This window comes from Lycium barbarum, chromosome 6 (genome assembly GCF_019175385.1).
Source record: "Lycium barbarum isolate Lr01 chromosome 6, ASM1917538v2, whole genome shotgun sequence".
Lineage (NCBI taxonomy): Eukaryota > Viridiplantae > Streptophyta > Magnoliopsida > Solanales > Solanaceae > Lycium > Lycium barbarum.
The window spans coordinates 97,014,943-97,040,461 of NC_083342.1; the positions used below are offsets into that span (position 1 = coordinate 97,014,943).

The following is a 25,519-nucleotide window of genomic DNA, read 5'->3' on the forward strand; positions in this document are numbered from 1 at the left end:
TGGGATCTCCAAGCCCCGAAAAAAGTTGGAACATCCACAAAAGGCTTTGTTCCGCAAGATGGTGGGCTCGTACTTGGTGATCAACTGTAGTATATTTTTACGGTGTCAAGGCAATGTGGATTTGAGTGTCCTTCGTTGGCAAATTCTATGCAGCTTGGTAGGATGATAGAGACTCCTTTTATTGTACAACTTGTTAATGTTTGTGGGGTTGACATTAATACCACATAGAAAGAATTTATCTTTTCTACTGGCCTCGCGTTGCCCAGCATACTCTCCCCCGCCCCTCCATCCCTTATAAATCTGCCCCGCCATCCCCTACTGACATTTAACATTAAATATATTAATAATACCTGTAATTTTTAGATTATAAATCATAAATGTAAATATCAAACTGTTAGTTTCCAAAGAAAAATGTGATAGAATAATTCACTTATTACTACAGTTTTCTCAATAGAAGCGAAAACATATGGCTCATTTTATTACATGTCATAAAATTGATGAAGCATCTCACATTGCATCTTTGTTGTTGAACATGTGGTCAAATTGCATGGTATTCCCAAAACCATAGTGAGTGATAAGGATTCTAAGTTCCTTAGCCACTTTTGGAAGGAATTGTGGGGACGACTTAGGACTAAATTGTTGTTTTCTACATCTTGTCACCCACAAACCGATGGCCAAACCAAGGCTGTGAATATGACTTTAGGTTCTATGCTTAGGGTTATGGTTAAGGGAAAACTAGCATCTTGGGAAGATCATTTGCGTTTAGTTGAATTTGCATATAATAGAGTCATTCATATACTATTGACATGTCTCCGTTTGAGGTTGTTTATGGTTTTAATCCACTAACCCCTCTAGATCTCACCCTTTTGTCTCAAGATGTTGTTTTGAGTTTAGATGGAAACAAAAGGGTCGAGGCCATGAAGAAGTTGCATGAAAAGGTGAGACTTCACCTTGAGAAGAAGAATCAAGAGACGTCCAAGAGAGCAAACAAGGGCCGCAAGAGAGTTTTGCTTGAACCGGGTGATTGAGTTTGGTACATTTTCGCAAGGAGAGATTTCCCAACAAAAGGAAGACCAAGTTAATGCCTAAAGGAGATGATCCATTTGAGGTGCTTGAGCGACTCAATGATAATGCATACAAGATTAATCTTCCCCCATAATTTTAAGTTCATAACACATTCAATATGTGTGATCTCTCTCCTATGGATGTGGATGATGGTGACCCCTTAAATTTGAGGACAAATTCTTTTCAAGAAGGGGAGAATGATACAACCCAAGTTGCATCAAGGCCTTTCACAAGGAGCCAAGCTCGTGAACTTCAAGTAATGCAAGGGTTATTCATGAAGAGGGACGTACTTGAGCACACTCTCGAGTCCTCCCGGGAATTCCAACTCCCGGGGATTCCAAGTGTTGATAATTGCATGGGAGGACGGTGATACGCTCAAATTACACCTATTAATGGTATAACGCGGACGTTGTCAAATATAATAACCCAACAAGGTTGGGGTCGAATCCCACAGGGAATATGGTGTAAAAATGTTACTAAAGTCGTAGATGCTAAGTTCTAGGTCTAATGTCTTAATCCGATGATTTTGGTAAAAATTGGTTGTTCTATAACTAATTTCTAAACTATTGCTTTGGTGGAAATTTATGGTAAAAGAAACTAAGGTTGTGTCCCCTTTAGATAGGGTGTATGATCATGGGTAATGATCTTGATATACTTCTAATGGATTGTTATATGAATGCACTTAATCTCTATGTGAATCTTTACTATTTCCCAATAAATAAAGATTATGTCTTTCTATGATTTTCCCAAATATAAGAAAGTAACCATGAAGAACGATTAATTATGCCAAGTAAATTCTTCTTATTCCTAAGTGAATTTGTTAAACAAAGTTTAAAGCTTTGAGTTCTTGTTAATTATTCTTATCAACCCTAATTATTTTCCCAAATAAATCAAGGTTTATGGCTTTAATCAATGTTTGCAACCATTAATTATGAATGAAGAATGAAGAATAATCAAACCCTAATAATCCATTATGTGTATATCAATCACAAAACTCAATCACAAAACACCCATCATTGGGTTCACAACCCTAGTAAGGGAATTTAGCTACTCATGACACAGAACAAGAAATAAGAAATTGAAGAATTCATAATTGCTTACTTTGGAATGGAAGAGGAATTGGTAATACTTGAATTGATGTTTTTAATCTTCAAAAACTAGAGAGAAGTTTTTATTCTAAGTCAAGAGACAAAAATATAATGCATGGCGGCTATTAAAACCCTACAAAGACTATTTATAAGTTTTGGGAAATACACAAGTTACAGATTTGCACTTTGGTCCCGTCATCATGAAATACGGTCCGTAAATCACTTTACGGACCGTAAAATGATTTACGCCCAAGTCACCTTCTCAGTTGTGTGCAACTTCACTCGTCTGAAATACAGACCGTAAAGTGGTTTACGGTCCGTAAACTGCATGATCGTCTTTCACTCTGCCAAACTCAAACTTTCTGCCAGATGCTTGAATGACTAAATACGTGATGGAAGACGGACCGTAAACTGAAATACGGTCCGTAAACTCAGCTCGTAAATCACCATCTTCCTCAGCTTGACTTTCTGTTTCTGGGATCCTTTAATACGACCATGGAATACGGCCCGTATTGTGGAATACGGCCCGTATTGTGGAATACGGCCCGTAAACCAAGTTTTCGACCTGATTTTGCATCTTCAACTGTTGTCATGCCGAATCTGTTCCTTTTCCTGAAAAACACTAAAAAACACGTAAAATCACATAGACTTGCTTAACAACAAGTAAAACTTATAGCCGAAAAGCATCGATTGTGGCGCAAAATCACGCCACATCAGACGGATTGGAGAAGAGTGTTGAAGATGACTATGCTTGCAATGAGGCTATTACTTAAAGGCTAGCATTTTCGAGTTTCATTTAATAGGAAGAACAACCAAACAAGGTCCTTACTTCATTAAGGGTAGAATTGTAATAACTTAGTTGTCTTCCTTAGCTTTTTAGTATAAATAACTTGTCTAAACAACTTCCTAGGGTAAATTTTTATGAATATTGAAATTACGCAACTCATTGAGAGTAGAGAGCTTGTGAAACTTTTGATTGTGAACCTTGTTGAGAGGATTGGTCGCTTGGGATCACAAGTCCCTTGAGGTCATCCTAAGAGTTTGGTGCTCTATTTGATTACAATTTGGAGGTCTTAGTTATTTTAGAACTTTGGTTGCCAAATTGTGTCTTTGGTTGTGTCAATCTAGTTATCCTTTGTTTTCCTTGTTATTTTTTTGTCGTTTCATTTCCTTTATTGTATCATATTTGTTGCTTCTCCATGTTAAGGATTATTCTTCCTACACTAGGCAAATCAGAAAAATTGTTAAATCTTCTTATACCTGCAAAACCAAAAGCTAAGTTAGTTAAATAATCTGCCAAGCAATTGGCTTCTCTAAACACATGTTGAATTTTCACTTCATGATTATCCTTAAGAGCCTTAATTTGGTCCACCAAAGTTGCAATGCACCATGGTGTTTCCCATTTTCATTCCATTAGGTTTCTGAGCAGCATAGAATCAGTTTCCATGGTTACATACTATATCATCTTACAACTCATTTGTTTTTTGTAAATAAGGATGTGATTTTTAAAGAAAATGAGTTCCCTTTTAAGAACATACTACAAGTCAACCCATTTTTCAACAATCTAAGTTTACAGTTGCAGATGAGGAGTTGTATATGAACAACTACAACACAGATGATACAAACACAAATGAGAACCCTCATGAGCAGGCACAACCATATAGAAGCAAAATATCAAATGTACCAATTCAACCATTTCATCCTATTCAGACAGTGCAAACAATGTCAACACTTAAGCTCGTTACTCAACATATTCATGAACTAGTACAACATGCACCTGCTCAACTATCCAACTAAGGAAATCAAGAAGAGGCAAACAACCTCCAATATGGATGAAAGATTTCATCTTACTGAGCATTCATCATCAGGATACTCTATATGCAATTTTTAATTACATTTCATATGATCACTAAACTCTTAATATCAAGCTTTCTTATATACTTTCTCTTCTATTACAGAACCTAAGAATTATTCAGAAGCTATAAATAGTCCTAGTTGGGTGGAGGCTATGCAAGATAAGATTGCAGCACTTCAACAAAACCACACATGGGACATTGTTTCACTGAAGGGAAGAAACCTATAGGCTGTAAGTGGATATACAAGATTAAATACAAAGCAGTTGGAGAGATTAAACGGTTTAAAGCAACATTAGTGGCAAAAGGATATAGTCAACAAAATGCCATACACTATCACAAACCTTTTCTCCTGTAGTCAATATGGTTACAGTCAGGATAGTCTTATCAATTGCAGGTTCTAAAAAGTGGCACATCCATCAAATGGATGTTCACAATGCTTTCTTACAAGGAGATCTTTATGATGAGATATACATGGATTTACCGCAGGATTTCAAAGTTAGGGGGAGTCTAATCCAGTGTGCAGACTCATCAAATCCCGGTGTGAACTAAAACAAGCACCTAGGCAATGGAATGCAAAGTTGACTAAGGCGTTGATCAACCTATAGTTCAAACAAAGTCAACGTGACCACTCATTACTCACCAAGAAGACAAAAAATGGCACAGTATTGTTCTTAGTATATGTTGATGATATGTTAATAACTGGAGACAGTATAAAATTGATTGAGAACACAAAACAGTATCTTCAACAAATGTTCCAAATGAAGGACTTGGGTGAATTGAAATATTTTATGGGAATTGAATTTTCAACATTCAAGCAAGGAATCCTAATGCATAAAAGGAAATACACTCTAAAGTTAATATCAGAACTTGGATTAGCTGCATCAAAACCAATTTCTACACCTATGGCATTCCTGTTAAACTCACTATAAAAGAGTATGATGATCACATTTTCAACAACAATCAGTCAGAAGATCAACTATTACCTGATCAGGGCCCCTATCAAAGGCTAATTAGCAAGTTACTACATTTGACAGTTACAAGGCTAGATATAATATTCAGTGTACAAACATTTAGCCAATATCTTCAACAACCAAAATAATCACACATGAATGCTGCCTTAAGGATAGTCATATATCAAGAACCATCCAGGGCAAGGAATTCTAATATCTTGCAGTTCTATACAGAAAGTTACAACATTTTGTGATGCTGACTGGGCAGCATGTGCTCACACTGGAAGATCAGTCATTGGATTCCTTATCAAACTTGGAGAATCCTTAGTATCTTGGAAATCGAAGAAAAAAACTACCATCTCAAGAAGTTCTGCTCAGGCAGAATATAGGAGTTTAGCGTCTATAGTGTCTAAGTTAACATGGTTACTTGGATTATTGGAAGAACTTGAACTTAAAGTGGAACTACCAATCACTATATTCAATGATAGCAAATCAACAATTCAAATTGTTGTCAATCCAGCCTATCATGAGAGAACAAAGCACATGCAGATTGATTGTCATTACATAATGGAGAAGATCCAACAAGGCAAGATGAAAACACAATATATTCCTACAAAAAAGCAACCAACTGATATCTTAACAAAAAGGATTGATCAAGGTTCAACATCAACTTCTCACTTCCAAGTTAGGTGCACTTGACATTTTCAGAGCTCCTAATTTGAGGGGGAGTGTTGAAGGAGAAGTTAGTTAATCCCTCAGGCAGGGGCGAATCTATGTATAAATAATGGGTCACATGAACCCATGGTCACCTGAATAAATTCGGTATATTATGTATATAATCCTTAATATATATCTAATATTAACTGAAGAAACACATGGTCAAACTAGACCAAGTGGAGCATTGGTTAAGTGTTAGGTTTAATCCCCTAAGGTTGTGGGATCGCACCCTGCTAAATGCACTTTTGCATCTTTTTTTTTTAAAAAAAAAAAAAAAATCTAAAGTGAACTCATCCTCTTGAAATCCTGGATTCGCCTCTAGGCATTATGATCATTTCAGTTATTTTCGAAAATTAGTTAAGTGGTTAGAGTTAGATTAGTAAGTTAGTTAAAGTATCATTAGGTGGTTGTTTAACTTTGCTAACTACTCAACCATATATAGTTGAGATTACGTTGCAAATACATCACTTTGATTCATAATTCAGTACACACGATCTCTCTTTCTTCTTCCCTCTGTTCTTTCTACTCAACTGTTTCTTTCTTTCTTCAAGATCATCAATGATGATCTAATAATCTTCAAATGCAGAAGGGAGATTCAAGATTAAATCCTACTATCAACACTTGCAGGCAATCTCACTCGTTAAGTGGCCATGGAGATGCATCTGGAAGAACAAAGCACCTTTGAAGGTGGATTGTTTTATATTGCTGGTGGCACATGTGTAACTCATGAAAACCTTTAAAAAATTGGAATTTCTATCTGATGTGTCTTTTGTGTGAGAGACAAAATGAAGTTGTTAATCACCTCTTCATCCATTGCGACTTTAACTCACAAATTTGGCATTTCATTCTCAACACAGTCGGGGTCAGTTGCAGAATACCTAAGACTACTAAAGAGCATACACTTTTAGGAATCAAATATAATAAAAAAAAAACAGTGCAATTCAAGACCAATACCACTCAATTCAAAAGGAGGTGCAAAGTCTAAAATAAAGATATTGATTGATCATTTGTTTCCTCCAAAATATGAATGATTCCTCCAACGGATCTACAGTTCTCTGTAGAGCCTCTATAATTATGCATCGTTCAGCTTCAGTTCTAAGCCCCAGAGGTATCCTATTGAACAACTCCATAAATTTTTTTCTTTCGTAAACAGCTTTTACAATACGGTATTCTTTGGCCGATGGTACTTTTTTTTCCTGGCACACGTGGTACTTTTATTTGACAACAATAAAAAAAAATAAGAATTTCTATCTTTTTGGTATATCAAATGGCATTGTTTTTATGGGATTTTCGTGTAATTTTAAATCTCATTAAGAATTTACATAAATAATTGTATCAGCCTCTCAGGGGAGGCCTATCAATAATAGAGGTGGACTGATAATAAATGCTGCAATCCTAGTTAAATGTTTTGGTCTAAATGTTGTTGGATAATTATCTTGTATATGTACTAAAAGGGTGACAAGCTGACAAGAAAATTGCCGTTACACAAAAATCTTATGCTCGACTCGATACAATATAAACATTAAAAAGAAAAAAAAAGATGTATAGGAGATTACAAACTACTGTGAAAACATCCAGCTGACGAGTGTGATATCTACAACAACAACAACAACAACAACAACCTAGCTAGTGAAATCCCACAACGTGGGGTCTGGCGAGGGTAGAGTGTACGCAGACCTTACTCCTACCAAGGTAGGACGGCTGTTTCCGAAAGACCCTCAGCTCAATAAAAAGCATAAAAAGAGGTCAGATAAGACTTAGAGATTCAAAGCGATATAGAAATGCAAATAACGAAAGCGACACAGATAAAATAGGATAATCAAAGTATAGGAAATAACAAATAATAGCATAAATCAGAGCACAAGAAATTATACTGCGATAATGTGACTACTAATAAGGAAGGATAACGAGACTATCTACTAGCCTTCTATCCTAATCTGGGTCATCCAAACCCTCCTATCTAAGGTCATGTCCTCGGTAAGCTGTAACTGCGCCATGTCGTGTCTAATCACCTCTCCTCAATACTTCTTCGGCCTACCCCTAGTGTGATATCTAAAAGACCCAAAATCCACACGCTAGCTATGTTGTTAACAAAACCATAATTTGTGTTTCTAATTGTGTTATTGTTTCTTGAAAAGTATAATATTTTCATCAGCATGAAAATAAAAAAGCACATAATTGATCTCTTCACAATGTTAGAATTATTGCTTCATGTTGGTTTTTTTGTTCGATCTCCAATCCTTTTTATTTTTTCCCCTTTAATTTTAAATCAACCCAAAATATAATTTTGTAGATACAAATTCATATATATATATATGGGTTCCCCTCCAAAATGATAGTAGTAATATTTTGCAGATATGAATTTTACTTTAGAAGGTAACTAAAATGAGATATCTTAAAAATTTACGTGAATAAATGTTTGAAGAAAAAACAATTAGAAAATATCACACCTAACAAAGAAATTTAAAACATAACTTGCTTGAAAAAAAAAACAGGAAAAGGACACAAATGGCCGCTGGGCCATAAATAATCCCATGCGCTGGCCCATCTGTTCCCAAACCCAAAAATTAGCCCATAAACTATTCTCATCTAGTAGCCAAATCTGTAACAAGCCTAAGTCGCCACAAAATATTTAAAAAGTCACCACTAAAGGCTAGGTGGTCCAACAGCCCCATCACTTAAAAAAAAAAAAAAAAGTCAGACTTTTTGTAGCGACTTTTAGGGCAGCTACAGAAAAATCAGGCTTTTTAGTGGCAATTAAAAAATTCGTCACTAAAGGTTAAATATCCCAAAACATGTATAATATGTGTATATTTAATAAGAAATATCTCAAAAAACTCTGAAGCGATTTTTGTATATAATATGTATCGTTTGTATATAAAAATATGTATCAGTACCTATCTATAATGTATAGAAACTGTATAAAATATGAATCACTAAGGTATGTATCATTTTTGTATATAATATGTATCATTTGTGTATATAATGTGTATTATAGAATAGAAAATTGTATTATTTTTGTATATAATATGTATCATTTTTGTATAGAAAGTGTATATATAATTCCAGCATGTGTATATAAATTATATCAGTCTTGTATAGAAAGTGCATCATACGTATAAAAAATGTATCATAGAAACCATATCATTGTGGCATATAATATGTATCACTATTGTATATGTTAAAAATAAATATCATATCATTATTGTATAATATGTGTATAATAAATATATAATTAACGTATAATTTATGTATAATAAATGTAAGATTAATTCCAACATATGTATATAAAATGTATAATTCTTGTATATAAAGTGTATATATAATTTCAACATATGCATATATGCTGTAGCAGCCCTTTAGTGGGGACGTTTTTGTGGAGACTTAGTCGCCACCAAAAGTCTTTTTTTTTAAGCCTGGGTTATTGGACCGGCCAGCCTTGGCATTATTTTGAGCCGACCGGCCATTTTTTGGCATTAATTTGGGCCGACCGGACACCTAGTGGGATTAAGCCCAAATAGTGATTAAATGTGGGATTAGTTTAACGGGTAATTCGCATAATTGCCCTTCTTTTGGGGTGGTCTTTAAATTTTGCCCCTCATATTTGCGGTCTTTAAATTTTGCCCCTCATATTTGTGGTCTTTAAGTTTTGCCCTTAGCTTGGATACCTGAGGTTCTGGGTTCGAACCCCCGCTCAGGCATAAAATAAAAAAATAATTTCGCAAGGCAGGGCTGGAGGGAGTGTATGTCGGATCTGGCATAAAGTCCTTAAGGAAAAACTAAAGTTACGCCGGAGGGGGCATAACTTTTCCTAAGGCATAGTTTTAGTTATGCCTTATGGGGCAAAACTTTTCCATAAGGAACTATGCCTTATGGGGCAGACTTTTAATTAAGGCATAACCAAAAGTATGCCTCATAAGGCAGAATTTTTCCTTAAGGCAAACTTTTAGTGTTGCCTTAATGAAAAGTTCCGCCTTATGGGCATACTTTTAGTTATATTTTATGGGGCACACTTTTAGTTAAGGCATAACTAAAAGTATGCCCCATAAGGTTTCCTTAAGGCATAATTAAAAGTTTGCCTTGAAAAGTAAAAAAAATAAAATATATGTCTCAAAGCAAAGTCTGCCCCACCTCCGGCATAACTTTAGTTTTTCCTTAAGGAACTATGCCTTATGGGACAGACTTTTAATTAAAGCATAACCAAAAGTATGCCTCATAAGGCAGAATTTTTTCTTAAGACAAACTTTTAGTGTTGCCTTAATGAAAAGTTCCGCCTTATGGGGCATACTTTTAGTTATATTTTTTGGGGCACACTTTTAGTTAAGGCATAACTAAAAGTATGCCCCATTAGACGGAACTTTTCCTTAAGGCATAATTAAAAATTTGCCTTGAAAAGTAAAATAAAAATAAAATATATATATATATATATATATGTCTCAAAGCAAAGTCTGTCCCCTCCGGCATAACTTTAGTTTTTCCTTAAGGATTGTATGCCGGATCCGGCATACACTCCCCCAGCCCTGCCTTGCGAAATTATTTTTTTATTTTATGCCTGAGCGGGGGTTCGAACCCAGAATCTCAGGTATCCAATCGAAGGGCAAAACTTAAAGAACACAAATATAAGGGGCAAAATTTAAAGACCACCCCAAAAGAAGGGCAATCCGTGCAAAAAAATGTAGTTTAACTGAGTGAACACACAGTGTCCTTTTTCCAAAAAAAAAAAAAAAAAAGGTCAAAATTATTCTTGTATAACTAATTATGTGAGGACCAAAATTATCTATGTACTTTGCGTGGGACCTTTGCTTCGTTAGGCGGAGGTGTGGTGACGAAAAGTCTAACGATGAAGGAATATTTTTCCGAAAACTTAAGCGAAGGGTAAATATAATTTTTCAAAGTATAGGGATAAATTTGAAAATACTAAGTAGGCGTTTGGCCATAGAAGCCAATTTTTTTTTTACTTTTTTGGAATTTTGCAGTTGTAGTTGGAGTTGTGTTTGACCATGATTTTTGCAAATAGTTTTTTTTTTTGTTGAAATATACTTTTTCAACAAGGTTTTGGTTGTGAAAAAAGTGAAAAATAAGTTTTTCTTGTTTTTCAAATTTCAAATATAACTTCAAGTTGTATTTGAAATTTTCATGGCTAAACATTAATTTTTCTAAAAAGTGAAAAAACAAATCCGAAAAAAGTGAATAATTCATATGGCCAAAATGGGAACTCCAAGAAAAAGAAAAGATATTTTGACTCAACTACCTTTAATTAATATTATCTAATTAATACATATAATTTCTTGATTACATCAAAATTCACTTATCTTAATAGAGGTAAATTTGGAAGAAAATAATTAATTCATTCTTGATTATGTAGTTAGATATTTATTTTGAACTAAATAAAAAGGCTAGGTCGACATTTGTTATGAGCTAGAGAGAGTAAGACATTTAGTAGTCTCTTTGGACAAGCTTCTAAAATCAACTTATTTAGAAAAGTGTTTTTCAAAAAAGTACTTTTGGCCAAAAATAATTTTTGTTTGGCCAATTAATTTAAAAGCATTTTGAGCTGCAATTAGTGATTTAATATTCATTTTCCAAAAGTATTTTTGGGCAAAAACTATTTTTTAGCTTCTGAAAAACAGCTTCTGCTACTCCCCAGAAGTACTTATTTATTCCAAAAAGCTTGTTCAAACACCTAACCTTTAAAAAAATAAGCACTTATTCGAAAAAATAAACACTTTTGTTGAAAAATAAGCTTGGCTAAACAAACAGTAGGGATCTAGTAGCTCAGTTGGTTGACTACTTAAACTTTCATCTTGTTGGTGAGGGTTTGAATCCTCACATTGTAATTCCCTCCTCCATTTCCCTTTCCCCTACCCCTTTATGTAATAAAAAATATTTAAAAAAAAAATCTCGACCAAACAGTCTATAAAACTTGTTGTCTTAAATAGGGGTGTTCACGGTTTGGTTAAAAACCGATCCGAATCGCAAACCGATTAAATAAACTGATAGTTATTTGGGTTTGGTGTGGCTTGGTTTTACATTTTAAGAAATCGACAATATTTGATTTGGTTTGGTTTTATTAAAAACTATCCGAATAAAAAACTGAACCGAATCGACTAAATAATAGACACAATTATATATACACGCACACACACACAATATACTAATTTTTTATACATAATTTTAAATATTTTGTTTATTCTTTCATCAAAGTTTTCTTTATCTCTATTAGGCTAATGAACTTTACACTTTAAGCTCATTTCTTAAAAGAAATTCATTTATCCAAACTCATTTATTCGAAGAAACAATTATGAGATTTACTTAAAAGAAAAAGTGTTTATTTCTTACAAATTTTATTTACATGATTAAAGCTCATAGGTCTTAAGACATTTTCTCTATAATCCTAGAAAATTATAGCTCCTACAATAAAAAGGGTAATAACAGATTACAAATTGAAAATTGATGAAAAAGTCTTAATCACAGGAAAAGAATGAAAGAGAGAAATAACATTACGTTTCTTGAAAACCGAACCAAACCGACAATAATCAAACCGGTGGTTATGTATTATAGTTGGTTTGATTTGATCTTAATAACTAAAAAAATCGACTAAGTTGGTTTGGTTTGATTTTAACCAAAAACCGACCCATGAACACCCCTAATCTTAAACATGCAATAACATTTATATGATTTTAAATTTTTTGAAACTTATGATTTTATAACTGCAATAACAATATTAGAATGATTATAAAAAATTTCATTAAAAAAAATAAAATTATATGAATATTAAATACTATAAAAATATAGTATTAATTTTTTAAAAATAAACTATTTGAAGAATGGAAAAGGACCAAATATACCCCATACTATGAGAAAAGGGTCAAATATACCTTTTGTTATATTTTGATGTCAAATATACTTTTTGTTATATTTTGAGATTAAATATATTATTTGTTATATTTTGGAGTCAAACATACCTCTAAAAATTATTTAAGGTGAACATTTAATCCCAGGCTGCCACACATCAGGTGGCATGATTGGTAGGGTGGGGGTGGAATATTTGCTTCCAAGTATCGTATTCGTTTCACGTCACATCAACAGTCTCCACGTAAGTCTGCTCTTACACCGAACTATACTCCTTAATTAATCACTTTCCTATTCTTCTTCTCAAATTATCTTCTACATACACACCCACTTCATGATCTCCTCCACCTCCATCTCTGTGGCCCTACCCACTGTGAGTTGATGATTCTATCTATGTTTTAATTGGTTTTTTTAGTTAATCAGTTCTTCCACCCATCATCTTGTTGATCGATCTTTTCTTGTGGGGTATTTGATATTCTTGGAAAACTATGAAAGTATTTTTTACCTTACTCCAATTGCTGAGAAAACAGGGGAAAGAGTAGTAAAAATAGGAAAGTAGTGTGCTTTACATACTTCTTGGATTGTGTTTTACAACTATGTCTATTTGCTTTAATTGTCAATTTGAAAATTACTTCACGTCTAGCTATTGATATATTGCCTTAACCTTGTTGAATGAAATTATGGGCTATGAGTTCTTTTTCCCCTCTTTATGTACCCTTTTTTGTTGTTTTGATGTCATCAAATAATTTGGGCTTTACTATAAGTAATTTAATGAAGTCTGATTTTTTTATTCAATGGTAGATGAGTATTTGTTTGTGTTTCTTTTTGATGACTAATTAAGCATGGATGAAAACCTTATCTTTTTAAATTGACAGAAGTCTGATGGAGAAGATGAAGGAGATACTTCGGTATTTCTAACGTACAGAATCAATCAGCTGAAAAGGCAAATTCAAGCGGACCGAGTTCTTTCAGTGAGGGTACTTGTTCCTTTGCATTTCTCTATTTTCTAAACTATTGTATATTCAACACTTAACTGTATCTCTGCTGATATTGTAGCAAGCACACAATACGGCTGTGTGTTCGCTCATACTCTTCATCTCTTTCTCTTTTGTGTTGAGTAGTGTTTGGCCCAATCAAGCCTTAGTTAATGTAGAACATTAGCATTTAGCGGAAACTTTTATCTCAAATGGATATTTCTTTTCTGAAGATCTTTTTTTTTTAAAAAAAAAATAAAAAATAAAAAAATTCTTATTCTGTGAGCAAAGCAATTAGTGAGTAACTTCTATTTTCTGAGTTACCAATTGGAAGACTTTTGAGTGGAAGTTCCAAAATATCAAAGTGTACAATTGAACAGGCTGTGAATTTGCTGATATGTATATACGTGCACATATACACATTATGCATGTATGTGTATGAGGGTAATTACATAAAAGCTGTCTATTTAAGTATTTCATCTTAAAGATGAGATGATCGATTCATACTCCTAGAGTCGAGTCAGATAACAAATTGTTTCCATAATTTGATGTATTAAATATATCTCTGTAAGCTTGGAAGAGAGGTATTAAGGGATGGTCAAATATGGCCTTGGTATAGAAAGGTGCACACTATTCGGCACCGGAGAAACAAAACATCAATAAAATAACAGTATTTGAAATGAAGAATGCGAGGAAGGTTATATGACCCAATAAAAGGAAACATCCACGCCCCCAGGGCTTTGGTCTACGGTAAGAGCGCAGTGCGTGATGTGTGGGTTAGGCGCACGTCATGAGTTTGAACCCTGCTCTAGACAAAAGTCTGGTATTTAAGTGAAGAAGGGTAGAGGGGTGGGCCAATTATCCCATTTAAAAGGAACCAATCCAAAAAAAAAAAGAAAGAAAGAAAGCTCTACTAATTGCTTAAAATGTTCTTTCTAATTGATGGGCACAGCATGAGTAGTGGTCTTGAGACACACACCCCCCACCCCCACACCCCCACCCCCAGCAAAAAAAAAAAAAAAAAAAAGAAGCATAATTAGAATAAAGGGCAAAGCATTATCTGACATGCTTGTTTTTGTGTAGGACAAACATGAAGAGAACAAAAGGAAGGTAGAAAATCATGTTTCTGAACTTTTTTTGTTGGCTACGTCAAGGAGTGATACTATGAGGAACTCTGGGATTGGTAAAATGCTTTCTTTAAGATTATCAAATCCCCTCTGCAAAGTTGGTGGACTTCTTCAAGGTTCAGGAGACAGGGACTATACTAATGGAGAGGAAGTCGTATCTTCAACAACTGCAAAGCTTCCCTTGATTGAGAATATTCCACCATATACCACTTGGATCTTTTTAGACAAGTATGTGATAATCATAGTTATATCATGTCCCATACTGTGAAGAATTCCATCGAAGAGGACACTTAACGAGTGAAATTCTAAAAATAACATTTGTTGCCAGCTACATTGGATAGCTTTTTGTATGTCGTCAACCTGAAATCTACTGTTTCACCAGTATAAGGCTTAATTAGAAGCACTAAAATTTGCATCTTTTTCTTTATTTTCTGTAGATTGTTTTGGATACAACACTTTCCTGACAAGCTTGAGATAGAACATTTGACCTTTGTCATGGACCTTTTTTCCTTTTAATATCTATTTTGGTGATAAGTTACCATAAACAACTGAAGTCCCACTCTGAAGTCTTACGGCAGTTCCACAATTTAATAGCTTGGAGAAGATTGGGGAAAAACTAGTTTCCAGTAGTATCATTCATCCATTGTCATGCAATTTAGCTAATCTTGTTCATTGTGCCTTCTCCACGCACTGTTCTTTAGCTTCTATATTATGTTCTTCTGAGTTTTTCGATTAGGCCAATAGTTGCAGCTTTAGACTTGCATGCTGCCATGATTATACTTTCTTCTTATTCAAAATGAGGATTTTATTTGCTCTTTGCTCTCAAGTCTTCTTCACAAAAGCACAGAAATCAAAGAATGGCTGAAGACCAATCAGTGGTTGGGAGAAGGCGGATATATTATGACCAGCATGGTAGCGAGGCCCTAATCTGTAGTGACAGTGAGGAAGACATCGCAGAACCAGAGGAAGAGAAACGTCGTTTCTCAGAGGGGGAGGAGAAGATTCTTTGGTGAGTTCAGATGATACATTATGTATTACAACTTTATAAAGTATTAGCACTTTGCTGTTGTTTAATTATTAAACAGATTTTTGCTTCAGTGTCGAAGATAAAAATTGACCATAGATTGTTTGAAGAGTTGGCATTGATGTAGTTTATTTATCTCTCTCAGTGTCGCGTAACTAATGCTTAGTGCTTACAAAGGGAAGGTTTGTATAGAAATTCTGCAACTGAGAGTTTTATCCATCAATCCCATCTCCCATTTTCTTTTAAATTTGAAATTTCCTCTTACTAGAATTTGAAGAGCTATTCTGTAAAGGGAGTATGATTTGATTGTTCTAAGTTGTTGGATCGACAGCTGATTTGCTATCCTGTCTTATCCCAAGTCCCCTGCCTCAGTAGCCTGGGATATTGCCCTGCTTCTTTCCCTTGGGTAAAATAGTTAGGTACTTAGCTTTCTCTTGTTTATGTGGTCTGCCGAACACCATCACTGAACTGGAATGTCCTGCCTATATTTAGCCAGCTGGAGGGAGTTGCTAGCATTTCGTGCTAGTAGTTCCCTAAACAGAGAGGGTATAGCTGCAGATTTCAGACAGGAAATGCATTTTTTTTTGCAGTGCTTGTCAGTTTGCTTCTCTTTTTGAGGCTCACAGGGCCAGCTTATGTTCATTTTTTGGGTTTCTGTAGGATGGCTTCGCAGGAGTTTGGGCTTAATGAAGAAGTTCTGGACATCTTGACCCAATATGTTGGAGGCACCACTTTCGAAATCCTGGTAAACTAAGTTGGTGATGTAATTGGATAATGAACTTGTTAGATGTTTTGGTTACCTCATGTGTGTTTGGGCATGCTCACATGTTGAGGCATGTATCTCTATCTTTGATAGTTATCTTGTTGGTGGCTATCTGTGGAATCATTTTGTATACTATCTGATTTCTATTTTTTTTGTTTGTTATTAGGAGCACTGTAATGTGCTTGGGGAAAAACATCAAGATACAGACAGCAAAAGCGTGAAAGATTCTGGGGAAAGTGGATTTGGGGGGAGTAAATTTCTGGACAAAAGCCTTACTGCTGCTTTAGATTCTTTTGATAACCTTTTTTGTCGCCGCTGTCTGGTATGTGATTGAAACGTGCATTTTTTTAATGAAAAAGAAGTATAATGTGTTTTTAATTGGCTCCTGTACTACAACAGGTGTTTGACTGCCGTCTGCATGGTTGTTCACAAATTCTTATTGATGTTGTAAGTATTGCTCATCCAGCTTTTTCTATTGAATTTGTATATGAAAATCTGATAAGAGTCTTTCATTTGACAGAATGAAAGGCAGTCCTATTCATCTGATCTAGAAGATGACGAAACACCTTGCAGTGATCAGTGTTATCTTAAGGTATTCTTTAGATATTTATATACAAGCAAGGACATCATACTTTATCAAGTTAGGAATACCCCTCAATGTGTCATTTGTTTGTTTATTTTTTAAGATAACTCTTGTTTTTGAGGTACCCTGGAATATTTCTAGTATTAGTTCCTAAACTTGTTTAACTAAGCAGCCTAGCATTTTCAGTAAGTACCTAGGCAGCTCTGCTTTTACCATATAACTTTGGTATTATCTGGTTTGCTAGTTTTGGGTCCGACTGACGAATGCCAAGTGATTTTTTCTACTATGTTTACTATCTGTGGAGTTGGTGATCATAAAAATATATTCTAGGCTTTTAACTCTATTTTGATTTTACATTTTTTCCTTTCTATTACCATAATCAGTTCTGTTTTAGTAACACTTACCACTGCTGCTGAATTGCTTATTCTCATTTGCTAACTTGCTCTTCCCTTTTTCCCCCTCTTCTTTTTTCACTCACTTTCAGCTTTTTATGTGGGAGAAATTCGTTTTGGGGTTTTAGGTAAAAGATGCAGCAAACCAGACTAATTATTCAACTGTCGATCTACCGGAAGGGTCACAAAAGCACACTTCAGAAGTGGGAGATAGTACTGTGGTCACCAAAAGAACTGGAGATCCAGGTGACTATGATTCACACACTTTTGAGGACAGATCACTTTGCTGAAATTTTCTTTTCTTGTCTTTAACATATAAAATTACCTGCTGTTGGTTCCACTTGTGCATGTTTCCTTGTCACAATAGACGAGCACATTGATGAAAAAATGAAGCACACAGTATCAGAGTCTATGAATGCAACTTTGAAGAAGTCAGATCTGATCTTGGATTACCAACAAGATTCTTCTTGTAAGAGAAGGAAATTGTCATTCCCTACTGCTGTTGCCGTGGCAGCAGAAGATGGATCTGAGATCAATGAAATGTCTATTATCACCAATGATTATGTATCACATTCACCAGCACCAGACCAGTCTGGCTTTAATCATGGTGGGGACAATGTCAGGAGCGAAGGAGAAGACACTAAAAAGGAAACTGTGAAGCACACATCCTACTCGAAAAATCTACCAGAATGGAAACCCCTAGAGAAAGAACTGTACTCAAAGGGGATAGAGATTTTTGGGAGAAATAGGTATGGATTTTAGTTAATATTAGCTCTTTCTCAATAATATAGGATTACAATTTTTTACATTAAAATTTTAGTTAATATTGGCTCTTTCTCAATAATAGAATTACAATTTTTTACACTAAAATAGGTCGTATCATCAGTGGTAAAAATTCATGACCAAGTGAATTGTTGCACTGGGGTTTTCTTTCCATGTGGATATCATCTGGTAAGGTAGTTGTTTCTTGTTGACAGCAGACCAGAGAGTGAGAGATTAGATGGTAAGATGAAAAGGAGTCTTTCTGAGTCTTCATATGTCACTTGGTACTTTTGGGAGTACTCAGGTCAGTAGTAACATATCCTTAAACTTTACAGCCATGCAATCTATGTCGTCCACATGCAATGATAGGTCAGACTAAGGGGTGACTTGGTGGACTAATCTCTCGCTATGTGTGGGTCTGGGGAAGGGCGGACCACATTGGCTCTCATTTATGCAGCCTTACCTTGCATGGGCTGTTTCCGCGTGCAATGATAGGTCAGACTCAGAAATAGAAACTGTCTTCCGTTCTCTTCCAGCTACAGACTATGTTGCTCGGACTCTTTAAATGAGCGTGTGTTCGGATCCTCCAAGATTAGTTGCTGTACTTTCCTCTTGAAAGTAGGGGACACTCATCTTTTGCTTGCCTTCCAGGACCCTTTTACATTTTAAAAGAGTTCTTTTTTCCATGTCACGAGACAAAGGAAGCACCTGGATAAATGCTACACCATACTTTAGCAAATTTAGTCCCGATATGTTGAGAGTGCCCTTTCATTTTGTGCAGATCATATTCTAACCCCCCACCCCACCCTTCCCCCTACCTGTTTGGTTGTGCTTCTTAAGTACAAGGAGTGGAATAAATGTTGCTGACAGATTCTTGTTGGATTATATTTGGTATATGTGTCAGCTCTAATGTATATCTTGTACATTGCAGTTGCCTCATCGCTAGGAACTTACTTCCTGGGTTGAAAACTTGTATGGAGGTATCCTCTTACATGGATAGCAGAGCAGCAGCGCAACGCGGAGGCTCCGCAAGCTTATTTTCAGAGGACAATGGGAAAGCTGACATGGATTACATGGTTTGTGCTCCTCTTCATGCCTAATCATTTACTTGAGGCTTTGGCTCAAAGATGGTAATACATGAATTCTCATATTCTTCTGGGCTTGAAATGATTAAGGGGTTCTTGTGGTACACAGATTTGGGAACGTGTCAATTTACCTACTTAATAATTGGGTGTTTGGGACTAAGAAAAGGTGTTTGTATTCTTAGAAACACCCCATAGGCCGATCTATTTCTATCCAAGGAGAAGGAATATTGTTAATGGGATCTTCTCTTTAAATTGTAAAATGGCGAAAGTCTTTCCTACTACATGATGGACTTAAATCCAAGGATAAAGCTTTAACAAAACAAAGCTAGTCCAATAAAGTTTTAACATATCCATATTTTAGGGCAATAAATTATATTACAGGCACTCATTAATTTCACTTTATAATAAATTACCTAAAAAGTTAATTTATGAAGGGGGATTGGCGACTTACGCATTCAGTGACTTTGGCACTGGACGTTCCCAAGCAACACTGGACGTTCCCAAGCAAAATCTTCTTTTTAGAACCACAACTCAGTGAAGTAGGTGACTCAATGATTGCAATTCAAGAAGGGCATGAAGCTTTGGCTTAGTACAGTAGCATTTGACTTTGGAAGTGTTATTTAACACCTCTAGTATAATCTAGGGCTGTATCATCTTAGCAACAATGGGACAAATCTTAAAGAGTAGAAAAAAGTATACTTATCTTGGTTCAAATATATGTAGAGCTGAATTACTTAAATAGAGGACAGACTTCTAATTCAAATTTGGACGCGCAGTCTACTATCAGCTTTGCAATAAAAAGAAAAAGCATCATGGATCTTTTGGAACAGCAGGAAGTGCTACCTTCTAACATTCCGTACCCTCTTTTTTATTTTTTATTTTATGAGGATGGGTTAGCTTTTGTCTCTCAAGAAAAACAATGGTTCTTCTCTATCCAGAATAAGATATTTTCACATGCAGCAGCAGGAAGAATCATATTGTTGAGAAATACTTCTATTCATTTTTAAGCGCAGAATGATGCACAAGATTATTTTAGGAATTTGAGAAAGTCGATCTTCTTCTTTGGAAATTCATGCATATATGAGCATATTATTTCCCTTGAATTTCTCATGCTATAAAGTGGAACATACTACCGTATAAGGTGCTGCTGGAATTGAAAATGCAAGTGCTGATTTGTTTTTTGTTAGGATTCTACTTTCCTAGATTAATTTGAGTTACTTCCTTCATGGTGTATACCCATCTAATTTGATGTATTTGGCTATTTAGGAGCCAGATATTCCGACAAAATCACGCTTTCTTCGTAGAAGAGGCAGAACACGGAAGCTCAAATATTCCTCAAAGTCTGCTGGGCATCCCTCAATCTGGAGAAGAATGGCTGATGGAAAGAATCAATCATGTATACTATATAATCCTTGTGGATGCCAGCCGATGTGTGGAAAGAATTGTCCTTGTTTGCAGAATGGTACTTGCTGTGAAAAGTATTGTGGGTATGTTGAGCTTTTGAATTTATCAATAAAGGATTTCATCTTTGACCTGTTAAGTCGGATGCTTCTCCAGTCCACAGTTTTCTCTCTCTCTCTTTTTTTTTTTTCCTTTCTATTAACTATTGTTAAGCCCTCCTGTAAAGCTTGTTCTCTTTTCACTCCTCCCCTCCTCCTGGATTCATTGGCGGCTCTACTTGATGCTATGAATGGATCATTTGTGCCTACTGCAGCTGAAAGTTTTGCAGTGCATCAACTTTTTGCATTTACCTGAAATTGAACTCCGGTAAAATTGGACAGCAGTTATGTCCTCAATTGCATTCATTGTTATGTGATAGAAGACTGCAGCTTGATGTTCTTGACTATGTTCATTGTTAAGAAAAGCTGTTCAACTTGATGCTTGCTCAGAATTTTTTGTTTTTTGGTTTACTTAGGGCTAGCTGGGACTTCATTTGTTCGCCTTCTGATATCAGTTCAGGAACCCGTCATCTCTCCTAATATCTTTTCTTCCGTTTCAGCTGCTCAAAAAGCTGTAAAAATCGTTTCCGTGGATGCCACTGTGCAAAGAGTCAATGCAGAAGCAGACAATGTCCGTGTTTTGCTGCTGGACGTGAGTGTGATCCAGATGTTTGCCGCAATTGTTGGGTTAGGTAAAATTTGCTAAAATCACGTCATTGTAGATACCTTTAGTGGCTCATCATAAATGCTGATGATTTACACTAATTACCAATTTGAATCGCTCTGGATAATCAAGATTTTTAGAATTGTTCTTGACACTTTGAAGTATATTATTAGGTTTACGTGTTATGAGTACAAATAAACAGCAAGAGAGTTCCAAAAGGCATTTCAAACAATATAGGCTGTAAGGGGAAGAAAACTCCTACATAGATTTGGCTGACTAGATTCAAATATTCTCTTTTGTGTCGTGTTTTATTGTGTAGATCTTTTTTAGATAGATAGATAGACAGACTTCTGGGTAGCCAAATTGCTTAAATATTTGTGCTTCTAAGTCGACACCTTTTTGGGGTGAATCAATGGGAGACATTTGACTTGTCAAAAGGACAGAAATAAGAGTTGGCTAAAAGAATACTTTCAGCCCAGAGGAGAGCTTTTTTGGCCGAAAGATAAGAGAATAACTAGGTGGACAATAAAGCACTGATCGTAGAAGGAGAAATCTTTATTATAATATTGAGGTAGAAGACTTCGTGAAAACGAACAATGACTAGTAACTTCGTCCTCTATTTAGAAATCTAGAAGAGCTTGGGCATAATACAAATACTATTCAAATGATAACAACAATAAGATATCAATAAGACACTACTCAGACCTATACATGTAAGCAGATAAAATCTGGAAAGTAGGGTGACAAATGGGGTGACTCCATTCCCGAGGTGATCGGATGAGAATCCAAGAAGAAAATCTAAGTTTTGGAATTTTGAAGGCTTAAGTTTGAGAAGTTTGACCAAATGTTGACTTTTGGGTAAACGTGCCCTAAATAGAAAAAAATGCATTTACAAGACAAAAAAGACTTTTTCAAAAAGCCTTCGCCCGCCTATTCAACGGGGCTATTAGAGAAGCAGCTTCGTTCCTTGACTGGTTAGGCTGAATTTGGACAGGTCAAAATGTTTAGTGAATGTTCGGGTCAAAGATTATGTGGGCTGAGATGGGTTGGGTCAAGATGAGTTAAACAATGGGTCATAACTTTACCCGTCCAACTCTTACCAAGTTTTAATTTCTTTGTTTGTTTTCTTAAAATTAATTTAAGTACCAAACGTAACTAACATAACTTTTTTTCTCTCTTTATTATAGGGATATATAACATTATCAAACAAAAATATTAAAATATATTTTGACAAGGTTTCTCATTGGTCTATTTCTAGGGCATTAGGGCAGCCCGGTGCACAATGCATCCCGCGTTAGCAGGGTCTGGGGAAGGGCCACACCCCAAAGGGTGTGATATAGGCAGCCTAACCTAATGCAAGCATTAGTGGCCGCTTCCACGGCTCGAACATGTGACCTAGATATTTAGCCCAAATCAGCCGAACTCTTAGATGAGTTGAATTTGAGCTGGTCATCATTGTAGTTGTAGTCTCCCAAAGTCTATGATGAATTAATGGTATTTGTAGTAGCAAAACGATTTGGCAACTCCCTGGTTGAATTTGTTTATAATATTTACTTTCACGAACTTTAACGTTGTGAAGAATCCATCAGTGATCAAGTAAATCCCAAGACTAGGAACTCGTGAATTATTTAACCAATCGCCTTATGAAGAACCTTCCTCCTTTCTTCAAATCCCCGCCCCCATGGACTCCCAAAAAGAAAATAAAGAATGACAAAGGTCTCAATTCTGTTGTCTTTCCAATTCATTACAGCTGACAGAGAATGATATTTGTAATCATGCATCTTTATGGGTGTTTCATCTCAATGATGTGTTGTGCGAAGAGGTCAACAACTATTATTCCTCCAATCTCATGGAAGTCACAGATACTAAGCTTTAGTAGTGCTGATGATGCAGTATTTACTTCTTGCATCATGACAGACTTTCTCTCGTGTTGCGAAGTTTTGCACAATTTATTGTTAGAGAACCATCACAACGCTGAAGTGCTTGTTTTCATGTTGCTTTCATATAGTTATGTAGTTGAAAGCTAAATTTTAGCCTCTGAATTCACCCATGTATTACTTCTTGAAATATTGACACACTTTGCAGCTGTGGTGATGGCTCATTGGGTGAGCCTCCTAGGCAAGGAGAAGGTCAATGTGGTAACATGAGGCTCCTCCTAAGGCAGCAGCAAAGGGTCAGTCATTTTAGGGTTTTCAATTACTATATGACCTTTTACTACTTCGGTTATGAAACTCGTCTTTCCTTTTCTCTTTTTTTTTCAATCCGTCTTGCCTCGTTTCTAAATTCTGACAGATTCTGCTGGGAAAATCTGATGTTGCTGGATGGGGAGCCTTTCTGAAGGTAAGCTGTATTCCTGTGTGATACATTTTCTCCTTAAGCTAGTGCTATAAAGTATTAATAAACTAATTAATTAATTTGTTTAATCTTTTTTTTTTTTCACCTAGAACCCTGTTTACAAAAATGATTACCTGGGAGAATATACTGGTGAATTAATTTCTCATCGAGAAGCAGATAAACGGGGAAAAATATATGATCGTGCCAATTCGTCTTTCCTTTTCGACTTGAACGATCAGGTGAACACTGCTAATTGTTTGAGAGATTTTAATATTCCCTTGTATTACGAAATCTGAATCTTAGGACCATCGGTCCTGCATTTTATACCCTACCATCTATATGCTCTTATTTCCACAATCTAGAGTCTAGCTCCAACAAGTTGTTAGTCATTTTAAATCGTGAATTTGGTGCATTACAATTTTCAATTCCAAAATATCCAATTATTAACCTGTGATGTCCTCCGGATTTAGTGGTCATTCAAATATTTTGGATTCTTCTATCTGTATGCCTCGTTTCTCCAACCGAGGAAACAATAAAAATGATAACATAAGGCGACTAACTAAACACTCCCTTTAGTTAATCCTGGGCCAGGGCTCAAAAACTAGACAGCTCATTTCAATAAATGAAGCTTCCCTTACTTACTGTTTTAGGGGTGTTTGTCAATTGAGTCCTAGTTCTTTGATATTGAGGTTACTGTAATTTTTCGTTCTTTGCAAATATGACTGAGTAGTGAGTTGTGATCTAGAAGTTCTATGAACTTTTTGGTGAGAAGCAGGTTAAAACATCAGAAGCTAACATTTTAGAGAATTTTATGAGCTTTTAATAAACATGTCATGTACTGCTCTCATCTCTTTATTGCAGTATGTGCTTGATGCCTACCGGAAGGGAGACAAGCTGAAATTTGCCAATCACTCATCAAACCCAAACTGTTATGCTAAGGTACATACAATCCTATGTATTAAGCTCAATAAAATTCTTGATTGTTGCTGATTCTGACACTTCTTTAGGTAATGCTGGTTGCTGGTGATCATCGAGTTGGGATATTTGCAAAGGAACGTATTGAAGCTAGTGAAGAGCTTTTCTATGATTATCGTTATGGTCCGGATCAAGCACCAATATGGGCTAGGAAACCTGAGGGCACAAAGAGAGACGATTCACCAGCACCTCAAGGTCGACCAAAGAAACACCAATAATATCTTTGAGACAGTATGCTAACTATCTCAATGGTTGTAACATAACCATTTCTATCTTTACTGTGGAGTGCTTAACATGCAGGAGGAACAGAGGAAGGTGTACTACATCTCTTAATACAATATAGACGATTGTAAGAAACATTAATTTGTTTTTTCCTTTTTCATTACCTCCATATTTTATTAGTGTGCTAATAATAAGACATTCAAAAAGTGATTGGAGAGAAGTCCGGCTATGTAAAGAATAAGCAGAAAAATGTAGAAAGAAACATGTATACGTATAGTCATCTTAAATGATAAAATAAGTTATTTGGATTAGACACAAGATGTCTTGTAATAATACAGCTCATGTAGATTTGCTAGTCTGTTACCTTTTTGCCGAACCTTTTTACTCTATCTAGAACCAGTTTTGTCTTGAAACCCTTCTATGATTAGTTAGGTGGTCATTGGTCAAAGTTCAAGACGAGACTTCATATTTTTTCTGCTGGACTTTATGGATCTTTTTGTGGATAGGGGTCTTCAATTAACTGAATTCTCATGAAGTGGAAAAACATTGTCTTGATAAAAAAAAAAGTTGCATTATTTGATGTCAAATTGTGGGAAGTCGACCGGAAATTATGTAAATTTGGAAGAACTCAAGCTAATATTTTTAAA

General features: G+C 35.5%; 1 protein-coding gene across 8 annotated transcripts; it reads left to right on the forward strand.

Moving 5' to 3' along the window:
• The first annotated feature begins 12,671 nt into the window (after window positions 1–12,671).
• On the forward strand, window positions 12,672–25,235 carry LOC132644930 (histone-lysine N-methyltransferase EZA1). 8 transcript variants are annotated; one of them, XM_060361605.1, is made up of 18 exons: window positions 12,672–12,772; window positions 13,404–13,505; window positions 14,586–14,857; window positions 15,477–15,638; window positions 16,314–16,398; window positions 16,583–16,738; window positions 16,816–16,863; window positions 16,937–17,008; window positions 17,520–17,637; window positions 17,759–18,140; window positions 19,085–19,229; window positions 20,505–20,725; window positions 21,238–21,369; window positions 23,427–23,514; window positions 23,634–23,681; window positions 23,786–23,914; window positions 24,537–24,614; window positions 24,683–25,235. In XM_060361605.1, the coding sequence occupies exons 1-18, from the start codon at window positions 12,698–12,700 to the stop codon at window positions 24,866–24,868; spliced, it is 2,499 nt and encodes an 832-aa protein (XP_060217588.1). In that variant the 5' UTR covers window positions 12,672–12,697; the 3' UTR covers window positions 24,869–25,235. The 8 variants fall into 8 exon arrangements, with proteins under 8 accessions (XP_060217588.1, XP_060217589.1, XP_060217595.1 ...); XM_060361606.1 differs by having other exon boundaries at window positions 13,404–13,499; XM_060361607.1 differs by having other exon boundaries at window positions 12,762–12,901.
• Window positions 25,236–25,519: the final 284 nt, after the last annotated feature.